The sequence below is a fragment of the Musa acuminata genome, chromosome BXJ1-1 (assembly GCF_036884655.1).
Source record: "Musa acuminata AAA Group cultivar baxijiao chromosome BXJ1-1, Cavendish_Baxijiao_AAA, whole genome shotgun sequence".
Classification (NCBI taxonomy): domain Eukaryota; kingdom Viridiplantae; phylum Streptophyta; class Magnoliopsida; order Zingiberales; family Musaceae; genus Musa; species Musa acuminata.
In genome coordinates this window covers 12,702,518-12,714,968 of record NC_088327.1, presented here as the reverse complement: position 1 = coordinate 12,714,968, position 12,451 = coordinate 12,702,518, and the positions used below count along the sequence as shown (strand labels likewise).

The 12,451-nt window shown below is 39.7% G+C and overlaps 1 protein-coding gene across 1 annotated transcript; it reads left to right on the top strand.

The window, feature by feature from the left end:
- The first annotated feature begins 10,718 nt into the window (after positions 1-10,718).
- LOC135679224 (probable CCR4-associated factor 1 homolog 11) lies at positions 10,719-11,582 on the top strand. Its single transcript, XM_065192728.1, has one exon. The coding sequence runs from the start codon at positions 10,719-10,721 to the stop codon at positions 11,580-11,582; it is 864 nt and encodes a 287-aa protein (XP_065048800.1).
- The last annotated feature ends 869 nt before the right edge of the window (positions 11,583-12,451 follow it).

The window sequence follows — 12,451 nt, the reverse complement described above, 5'->3', positions numbered from 1 at the left end:
TGTCACTTATTGGACCCTAAGGGCCTAGTTAACATGTGATGATGTGGCACCACTTAAGCATGTATAGTTAGTATGATAATGATGTGCCCCTGCCTACACATACCTAGTCATCATGACATCTGAAAGGTATATTTTATTTAGATACCCTAGCTTCAAGCCTATAAAAGGATTGCTTCTCTAGTCATACGAAAACCCTATAATAGTTATATCTTAGTGTGCCATGTCTTCAAGTACACAATGCATTTAAATGGCTATTGCATCACCAAATCAATCATCCCGTCTTCAATTGTTATCTCTTCATGTTGGGTGTGACGTCCCAATTCCGGCACATCTTCGAGACAACCAAAACACCTTTTGAGTAGCACTAATGTCCTCTTGTATCTTCTACATTCGACACATTATATACAAGCAATTTAAGGTGGCATGCCCCAATGCCTTTGTGCTTCTTATTGGGTCTAACACTCCCTCTGTAGGCCATTCAAGGCAACACATGCCAATGCTCTCTTGTGTATTTGAAGTACTATACCCGTAAGATGGACAATTTAAGTTAGTATGCCCTAACGCTCTTATCCGCTTCCTCCGTCCAACAATTCTACATAGGCAATTGAAGTAGACGAACAATAAAGCCCATATGCATCTCCTTTGTTCGATACTCTCTACCCTAGCAATTCAAATCAGCATACTCAAACGACCTAAAGTGGCCCTTGCATCTGAAAGTATCTACATTGATAGTTCAAGTTAACATTCTTAGTGTCCTACCATGTCTCTTGCATTCACTCTTCCAATACAACTAGTTCAACTAGGCCCAGCTCAATGCTTTCACATGTATCCTGCATTTGACATTCCCTATGTGGTAAGTACATGTTGGCATATGCGATGCTCTTACTCCTCTCTTGCATCAAATACTCTATGTGTGAACGGTTCAAGATAGCATGCCCCAATTTCATCGTGCATCATATTCATCGAGCACTCATTGTTTATGTCAACACACTCTGATGATCTCGAGTGTCACCACATCCTATGCACATTACACTAACAGAGCTTGTGGGCAGTACTAGAATCAGACATGCTCTTGTACAACCAACCCTTTTCCCTAGACATAATGTAAGGCAAATGATATGGCTATATTTGACGACCAAATAGAACTCAACATGCGACATGTAGTCAAACTATAGACAAGGAACCAAGGCTCGATATATTTTGCTTATTGGGCCCTAAGGGCCTATCCAGCATGTGATGATGTGGCATCATCTAAGCATACATAGTTAGTATGACAATGATCTGCCACTACCTACACATACATAGTGATCATGACATCTAAAATTATATTCCATTCGGATACCCTAGTTTGGGGCCAATAAAAGGATTGCTTTTCTAAACAAATACAAACCCTCTAATAGTAATATCTCAGCTACCATGTTTTCCAATTGGCTATGACATTCCAAGTACACCATATACTGAGATGGTCATTGATTCATCAAGTTCTCGAATCCAACATATTCCAATACAGTCGACACTTTTCCCCAAACACGATGTGAGACAAATGATATGACTATATTTGACAACCAAATATAACTCAACATATGGTATCTAGTCAAAATATAGAAAAGCAACCTAGGCTCGATGTGTGGCACTTCTTCGGTTGTAACGGCCTATCCAGCATGTGATGATGTGGCACCACCTAAGCATGTATAGTATAACAATGATGTGCTACTACCTACACATACATAGTCATCATGACATCTAATTATATTCCATTCAGATACCCGAGCTTGGGATCTATCAAAGGATTGCTTTTCTAAGTAGACACAAACCCTCTAATAGTTAGATCTATGTCTACCACATTTTCTAGTTGGCTATGACATTATCATGCATTTAGACGGTGGTTATGTCTCACCTATTGCATCACCAAATCACTTTCAACATCTTCAATTGCTACCTCTTCATGTTGGGTGTGACGTACCAATTTCAACACATATGCAGGGCAACCAGAACACCTTTTGAGTAGCACTTATGCCCACACATATCTCTTGCATTTGATCCTTTGTATATAAGCAGATAAAGTCCGCATGCCCTGATGCTCTCACACATCCCATGGGTCCAATGCTCCCTAGGTTTGCCATTGAAGGTAGCCCATGCCAATGCCTTCGTGTCTTCTATGTACTATACCCCTAATTTAAGTTTGCACGCCCTAGTGCTCGTATGCATCTCGTCCATCCAACAATTCTACCCAAGCAGTTGAAGTCAATATGCCATGTTGCTCTTGTGCATCTCTTGTGTCCTATATTCCGTATCCTAACAATTGAAGTTGGCATGCCTGAATGACCCCATGTGGCCCTTGCTTCCGAAATTTTCTATATTTGCACTTCAACTTGGCATTCTCAATGTCCTACTAAGTCTCTTGCATCTGACACTCTCTACACATTTGGTTCAACTAGGCACGGCTCAATGCTCTTGCATAGCTCCTACATTTGGCACTCTCTATGTGACAAGTTCATGTTGGCACACGCTTGATGCCCTCGCTCCACTCTTACATCCAACACCCTCTATGTGGATAGTTCAAGTTTTCACAACCCAATGTCATCATGTAGCTTTTGCATTTAGCACTCCAAATACTAGTTGTTCATTTCAGCATTCTCCAATGCTCCTGAGTGTCTCCATGTCCCGTACGCTCTATTCAAATAGAGGTTGTGGACATTACTTAACTATTTTTAGTGTAGATAAGGGTCTAATTTTCTCCGATACAACCAACCCTTTCCCCAAACACGATATGAGGCAAACTATAGGCACATAATCAAGGCTCAATATTTATCATCTATTGGGACCTAAGAGACTAATCAGCATGGTGATTATGTAGCATCACCTAAGCATGTACAAATATTATGAGATGACGTGCGACCGTTTACACATACCTAGTCATCACGAGATCTAAAAGGAATATTCTTTTCGGATACCCTAGCTTAGAGCATATAAAAGCTTCTCTAGACAGACATAAACCCTTTAACAATGTGATGTCTCATTTTGCCATGTCTTCAATTTGGCTATGACATCCCAAGTATAGCAAAATTCAAGATGGTCGCTATGTCTTCACTTGTTGCATCACCAAGTCACCCACGACATCTTCTGTCACTACCTCTTCAAGTTGCGTGCGATGTCCCAATTCTAGCACATCTTCCGAAAACTAAAACATCTCTTTCTAAGTATCACTAGTGCCCTCTCATATCTCCTACATCCAAGACACTATATATATATGTAATTCAAGTTAGTATACCTCGATGCCCTCATGTGTCTCGTAGGTTTGAGCCTACGTAGGCAGTTCAAACTAGCATATGTTAATAACCTCACGTGTCTTCTATGTTCTACACCACTACTGATGGCAATTTTATTTGATACACTTTAGCACTCTTATTTGCCTCCCATGCCCGGCACTTCTACATAGTCAATTGAAGTCAACACGACCCGATGCCTTTATGCATCTCCTACATCCTATGCTCCATATCCTTACAATTCAAGTCAGTATGCTTAGACACCCTCACCATTATTAAAACCCTTTTATGCTACGTGCATGTGACACTCTTTACCAAACTGATTCAAGTAGGTGCAACTCGATGCCCTCGCATATCTCATACATTCGATACTCTCAAGGATGTTAAGTTAGCACACTCTTTATATGGGAACATGCTGATTACCCCACTCCTCTCTTGCATCCAACATTCTTTATATGGGCATGTTAAGTTAGCACACTCCAACATTAACGTGCATCTTCTGTGTGCAATACTCCACACACTGGTTATGCATGTCGGCATTGTCTGATACTCTCAAGTGTCCCCATGTTCCATGTGCCCTATGTAAACAAAATATGTAGGCATCGCTTAACTACTTTTGGTGTAGGTTTTTAGTTATATAGTTTTTGAATCCGACGTATTCTAATGTGCAACCAACCCTTTTCCCAAAACACGATGTGAGGTAAATTATATGACTATATTTGACAACCAATTAGAACTTGATATATAGCATCTAGCCAAACTATATACAAGATATCAAGACTCAATGTATCACTTATTGAGACCTAAGAGCTCAATCAACATGTGATGGTATGACACCACCTTAGATTATGGTTAGTTTGATGATGATGTGTCACAACCTACACATACCTAGTTATCATGACATCTAAAAGTTATATTCCATTCGGATACCCTAGCTTTGGGGCCTATAAAAGGATTGCTTCTCTAGGTAGATGCAAATCTTCTAATAGTTATATGTTAGTCTACCACATCTTTAAGTTGGCTATGACATACCAAGTACACCATGCATTTAGATGGTTGTTATGTCTCCGACTATTGCTTCACTAAATCACTAGCAACATCTTCGATTGCTACTCATCCAAATTCTAGCATATCTTTGATTTCTACTCATCCCAATTTTGGCACATCTTTGGGGCAACCAAAACACCTTTTGAGTAGCACTGATGTCCTCTCATATCTCCTACATTCGACACTTTGTATACAAGCAATTTAAGTTGAGATACTGATACTCTTGTTCTTCTCATGAGTCCAACACTCCCTCTGTAGGCCATTCAAGATAGCACATGGCAATGCCCTCGTGTGTCTTCTATGTACTATGCCCCTAATATGGACAATTTAAGTTGGTATGCCCTAGCACCTCCTCCACAATTCTACATAGGCAGTTGAAGCTGACATGCCATAATGCCCTTGTGCATTTCCTACGTCCTATACTCTCTACCTTAACAATTCAAGTTGGTGTGCCCAAACGCCTTCATGTGGGCCCTACATATAAAACTATAAACATTGGTAGTTTAAGTTGACACTCTTAATGTCCTAGTGTCTTTTGCATTCAACACTCACTAGTCAATCGGTTCAACTAGGCACGACGGAATGCCATCACATGTCTCTTGCATTGCACAATCTCTATATGGCAAGTTCATATTAACACATGTCAATGCACTCACTCCTTTCTTGCGTTCAACACTCTCTATGTGTATGGTTCAAGTTAACACACTCCAATATCATTGCATAGCTTCTACGTCCACACTCTATATCACTTATGTCCAACACTCCAATCTATTTGAAGTTGCATTAATGTTCTCTCAAATCAAAGATAGATAATATTTTGATTCTCATAAAAGATATCTCAGGTAGAGAAATCAAAAGATAGCTCATGATTCGATTGAAAATTTTTCATTCAAATTCAATTTGTCAATTCTAAACTTATCATCAAAATCAGTTTTCTTAATTCAAGAGATAACTTAAAATAGATTCATCTCTAAGAATTACTTGTTGAAAAATTGAAAAGCTTTAGAGATATTTTCAAGAATCATGCATTCTCCCTTTTAGTTGTTTCAATTTATGTGATTTATTTCATACAAACATGCTTTTGTCTTTTATGTCAAATCAAAACATGCATCATCGTTTGAAAATCGAAAGAGCAAGATTTATCATAAAAATCATTAAGATCAAAAAATGTAACACATAATTCCAAAACATATGATTTCAAATCATCATTACTTCAAATCCTCATATATAATGTAAAATCATCAAGCATGATACCAAACCTTTTAACATTTTCATTACATCAATACATCATTAAGTGAATCTAACTCTTCATGCTTAGTCTTTCATACAAAAGCCATGCATCATTATTTATAATCAAAAAGCAATATGAAAATCATTAAGATACATATTATTGCTTCTTAAAACATGCATAGAATTAATCTTATTTGGTGTACAAATATTGTATTTAATTTTAACATTTTTATTCCTTTATCATAAAACATGTTATTGTCATGATAATTTTTTTTAACAATTTATATAAACTAACAACTCATGAAATACATCAAGTTATTTCAAAATAAGGCAAATACACTTCTGATGAGTTACATACCTCATCATAAAAGGCCACCTCATCTTTGTTGGTTTGCTCCTCGTCTTCGGATGCACTCGATTCGTCCTTGAGTGCTTCCTTCTTCTTTGGCAACTTCTTATTTAGTTTTATATACTTATCTTTGGAGTGCCCTGGTTTCTTGTGTTCATAGCAAGTAGTTATGTTCTTTTTAAGTTTATTTTTATTCTTTGATTTTTATTTCATGAACTTTTTAAATTTTATAGTGAGAAGTTCTATGTCATCATTATCATCACTTAAGCTTTTGCTCGAGTGATCTTCTTTTGTTCTAAGTACAAAATTCTTCCTATTCTTTGGAAGGTTATTCTCAAGTTCACCATGTGTCACGTAAGTCATTTCATAGGTCATCAAAAACCCGATAAGTTCTTCAAGTGAAAATTTGTCTAAGTCCTTTGTCTCTTGTATAGCAGTTATTTTTTAATGTCAGTTTTTAGGAAGAGAACGTAAAACTTTATTCACAAGTTCTAGATTCGAAAAATATTTGCCAAGAGCTTTTAAACTATTGATGACATTCATAAAAAGGGTGTACATGTTAACGATAGGTTCGCTTGGCTTCATTCGAAACAATTCAAAATCATGCCTCAAAAGATTAATTTTTGAATCTTTAACTCTACTAGTACCTTCGTATGTGATTTCAAAAGTATGCGAAATGTCATGCGTAATTTCGCAAATAGAAATCCAATTAAACTCGTTTTTATCCAAAGCACAAAACAAAGCATTCATAGCTTTTACATTCAAGGAAAAAGATTTTTTTCTCAAAATCACTCCATTCCATAAATCAAGTTCAACAATATTCCATAAATCAAAGTTCATACAAAGTAAGAAAACTCTCATCCGAGTTTTCCAATAAGTGTAGTCTGTCCTATTGAACATAGGAGGACGAATAATAGAGTGACCCTCTTGAAAGCCAAAAAGAGTTATTTCTCTTAAGTATTAAACCAAATAAGAAAAACGTGGCTCTGATACAAATTGTTAGGATCGAGTCGGCATTAAGAGGGGGGGTAAATTAGTGCTTTCATTAAAATCACCGGTTTGAAAAACTTTCATTCGATGAAAAACAATATCAGAAAGATGTTAACTTGAAAGCGTACGAAAACGTAGTGAATAAGTAAATAAAGCTGTTTGCAATAAAAGTAAAGAGTTTAAAGTAAATGCAAACAGAGTTTTATAGTAGTTCGATCGTCGTGACCTACATCCACTCTCTATTCCTCTTCCGTCGAGGCTATTGACATCCACTAATGGTCTTCCTTCAATGGGCAAAGACCAGCTACTCTTACAACTCTATTCTCCTTTTGACAAGTTCAGGAAAGAACCTTTACACCCCTATTTACTCCTCTCTTAAACAGAAATCAACACTTAGACTTGAGGAGGAGAACTCTCACAAGATTACAACATAATTTTGTCTTGTTTTTATTTTTCGTTCTTGTGTTTATGAGCAGGGATGAGAGGGGTATTTATAGGCCTCAAATGAATTTAAACTTGGAGCCTAAAAGTGTCTCATCCCCGATTTTCAAGGTACTAACGGTACCACCACCTATACTGGGCAGTACCACTGCTTGTGCTGGGTGGTACTACGGCTTGACACAGTTTAGAAGACTCTGTCTGGGCAGTACCACCACCTAGTCTAGCGGTACTACCGCTTAACATAGTCTTGGAGACTGTGTCTCAGAGATTGAGCCACTAGCGGTGCCACCGCTTAACCTAACTTTTGGATCATTGGATGGGCCTTTCTCTTGGCCCGAAATAGCCCCAATTCGGGCCCAGTTGGAAGACTTTGTCTGGGCGGTACCACCATCTGACACTGGGCAGTACCACCACCTAGTCTGGCGGTACTATCGCTTGACACAGTCTTGGAGACTGTCTCGGAGACTGAGCCACTAGCGTGACCCAACTTTTGGATCATTGGATGGGCCTTTCTCTTGGCCCAAAACAGCCCCAATTCGGGCCCAGTTGTCCCTTAATTGAGTTGGCCTAATTACATTCTAAACCAACCTAATTACAACTAAAACTACTTCGATCTAGACAAATTATTACAAGCAAGAATACTAAGTTGTCTGACATGTCATTGGTTCATCCAACACTTCATATGATCCTTCGGCGCATTGTCTTCTCCTTCAACGTATTACCCAATCGGCATGTTGCCTTCTCGCAACATCTGATCTCCTTGGTGCAATGTTCGATCTTCTTGTCCCGATGCCCAAACTCATGGCACGAAGCCTTCTGCCGACACTTCGACCATTCCTCCGGTCTGATGTCCAATCTTGTAACATGTTCAATTCTGGCCTAACTTATTATTCTTCCTGCTTTAATCAATCTGTCTCTTCTTGATCGAAGCTAGTCCTACGTCACTTAAATGTACATTAGATCACAAACTTTATTAATTGATTTTATTATCAAAATCTGAGATTCAATAATGATTACTAAGTATGTGTAGGTAATAGCACATCATTATCATACTAACTATGCATGCTTAGGTGGTGCCACATCATCACATGCTAGATAGGCCCTTAGGGACCAATAAGCAAAATACATCGAGCCTTGGTTGCTTGTCTATAGTTTGACTACGTGCCACATGGAGTTCTATTTGTTTGTTAAATATAGTCATATCATTTGCCTTACATTGTGTCTAGGGAAAAGGGTTGGTTGTACAAGAGCATGTCTGATTCTAGTACTGCCCACAAGCTCTGTTAGTGTAATGTGCATAGGATGTGGTGACACTCGAGATCATCAATGAATATGATGCACGATGAAAATGGGGCATGCTATCTTGAACCGATCATGCATAGAGTATTTGATGCAAGAGAGGAGTGAGAGCATCGCATATGCCAACATGTACTTACCATATAGGGAATGTCAAATGCAGGATACATGTGAAAGCATTGAGCTGTGCCTAGTTGAACTAGTTGTATTGGAAGAGTTGAATGCAAGAGACATGGTAGGACACTAAGAATGTTAACTTGAACTATCAATGTAGATACTTTCAGATGCAAGGGCCACTTGAGGTCGTTTGGGTATGCTGATTTGAATTGCTAGGGTAGAGAGTATCGAACAAAGGAGATGCATAAGGGCTTTATTGCGTGTCTACTTTAATTGCCTATGTAGAATTGTCGGACGGAGGAAGCGGATAAGAGCATTAGGGCATACTAACTTAAATTGTCCATCTTACGGGTATAGTACTTAAAAGACACAAGAGGACATTGGCATATGTTGCCTTGAATGGCCTATAGAGGGGGTGCCAGACCCAATAAGAAGCACGAGGGCATCGGGGCATGCCACCTTAAATTGCTTGTATACAATGCGTCGAATATGGGAGATACAAGGGGACATTAGTGCTACTCAAAAGGTGTTTTAGTTGTCTCGAAGATGTGCCAGAATTGGGACGTCACACCCAACATGAAGAGGCAACAATCGAAGATCTCATGAGTGATTTGGTGATGCAATAGTCGGAGACATCACGACCATTTAAATGCATTGTGTACTTGAAGACATGGCAAACTAAGATATAACTATTAGAGGGTTTTCGTATGACTAGAGAAGCAATCCTTTTATATAGGCCTGAAGCTAGGGTATATAAATAAAATATACCTATCAATTGTCATGATGACTAGGTATGTGTAGGCAGGGGCACATCATTATCATACTAACTATACATGCTTAGATGGTGCCACATCATCACATGTTGACTGGGCCCTTAGGGTCCAATAAGTGACATTCATTGAGCCCTGATCACTTGTCAATAATCGACTAGATACTTTATATCGAGTTCTATTTGGTTGTCAAGCATAGTCATATAATTTGCCACACATTGCGTTTGGGGAAAAGGGTTGGTTGTATTGGAATATGTCGGATTCAGGAACTCGACAAATATTACATGCAGTAAATGCTTCTAAATAATACCCACATGCTCTCTCTGTTCATGTAGGGTGCATGGGACTTGGAGACACTCAAGAGCATTGGAACATATGGACATAAACTACTAGCCAAAGTGTATTGAGTGTTATACATAAGAGATGTGCAACTAGATTAAGGTGTCCTAATTTGAATGGTGCATATAGAGAGTTTGCAATGTAAGCGAGGGACGACCATATCGATCAAGGTAATATGACCTTGTCATATAGGGAGTGTCGAACGTAGAAGACGTACGTAGGCATTAAGCTAGGCTTAGTTGAACTAGTTGTATAAAAAGTGTCGAACACAAAAGATATAATAGGATTTTGAGAATGGTGATGTCACGGCTTTTGTCGTCGATAATCAAGGTATCCAAGACACTGAACGAATGTAAGGGAAATAGATGTCAAATATACATTAAATAAGGAAACCCGGTCTCGAATTAATGACGATGATGAGGGAGGGGGCTGGATGAGCAATAAAATTAATCCATTGTGGTAGGTGAGGAATAGGGATAAGTTGAGAAAGTTGGTGAATCACACATATTTTTGGTAGAGAAGGGAAGGGAATTATTGTAGTAGCAAGGTTAATATGGAACGTAGAACCAATTGCTAGGCAAACAATTTTTGGTGATGAAAGGGAGCTAGCAATGTAGGCAATACAAAATTAATAGAAAAATAATAATTATAACATCGTCTGAATGCAATGAATAATGTAAAAAATGTAAATTAGAAATCTGTATTATGCGTACCAAATTTGATCGGGAAATCGTCTATATAAACAACAAACGGGGTGACCGCAAAGTACATACACTACTGCTAGTGAAGAGAGAGCGCGAAAGTGAAAGAGAAAGCGAAGGAGAAAGAGAGAGAGAGTAAGAGAAAGCGACAGAGAGAGTGGTGCAGCTAGCCATGGCCATCAACGTGGGGAAGGCAAACCTTGTGGAGCAATTGGAGCTCATCCTCAGTCTCCGTGGCTCCTACTCGATAGTGGCAATCGATACGGAGTTCCCGGGGTTCATTCGCGACACCCCTCGCAATGCCACCGAGGAAGAAAGATACAATGACGTGAAGCACAACGTGGATAACATGCACCTGATCCAGCTGGGCGTCGCCTTGTTCGACGAAGGCGGCAACACCCCATGGCCGGGGTGCTGTTGGCAGTTCAATTTTTCGGATTTCGATCCCGATGTGGATGCTTCCTCTCCCGACTCCATCGAGTTGTTGGTACAGAGCGGGCACGACTTCCAGCAAAACCGACGACACGGCATCGACGCGCAGCGGTGCGCCTATCTGGTATGCGTGAAGCTCTTCTGCCAACCCTACAGCTCCAAGTATGTTACGTTTCATGGACTCTACGACGTGGCATTTGTGATAAAGATGATCACCCGAGCCCCACTGCCCAACACCTTGAACGAGTTCTCTGATTTGGTGGGGACCATCTTCGGCCAGATTTATGATCTCAAATATATATCTCGATTTTGTGGAGGACTGCGTCGGGGAGAGATTGGTTTGGTGGGACTATCAAGGTTATTGAACTGTGAACCCGTAGGGATCCGTCACCAAGCAGCATATGACAGTCTACTAATTGGGGCACTCTTCAACGAAATGAAGCAACGAAGGCATAACGTAGAGGACGACAGATCTGCATCGGTCCTCTATGGTATAGAGAATAGATGCGTCAAGAACAGGAGGACTCGAAGGATTGACCGAAGAGGTCGGCCTTACCCAAGACGGCAGCAACACCCCTTGGCTGCCATGGGGTTGGCGGTTTAATTTAGTACCGGTGCTCGTACGTATCCGACGTATGCAAGCATGGGAAACAAACAGTAGTCGACGACGCACCAACGAGCCCTACAGGTCCACTGCTCAGGGAAATCTTCATCGAGGTGAAGCACGCAACAAAGTTACCTACGACAACGATCCAGGATATATGGCATATTTATTTGCACGTATGAGTCTCTACTACGGTATAGGGACCAACTCGATGGAGATCAGTTAGAAGGGGAATCCAAGGGGTGCCACGTCCACCGCATCATATGCGACCCTCCACCTCATCCTGCTACTGCTACCTACACACACACACTATTCCTACTACATCCGTGGAGGCTTCCTCCCAATTAATGCAGCCATTTCAACCCACGTACTGCTGCAGTGACAACCTTAATTGTCACATATTCTTATGGATCGAGAGGTTTAAGCATTTATATTTTACTTGGCGAGTTCTTGGAAAAAAAGTCCTCTTTGGGCTTTTCCCGAGAAGCACCTCTCGTTTTCAGAGTTCTCATCGTCTCTTTTTTTCTAATACCTTAGATACCTCCAATCACCTATCACTTTTCATCTTTTTTTTTTTGTCCTTTGGACCCATCCATAGGTGAACAATTCAGTTACATCGTTTTTATACTACGTTATAGTGTAGAAAAATATTACATTTTTCTAGTATTACTAAAAATACCATAACATAGCGTAAAAAGTTTGTAACTAAATTGATTCACCCCATGGACATGCTCATAAGAAAAGGGAGGAAAAATGATATTCCATGTATTAAGCAAAAAGGGGGATGTTGTTTGGGAATTCTTAAAATGGGGGGCTCTTCTCGGGAAAAACAAATCCAAAAATATTGGGCTTTTTCCAGAATTCACCCA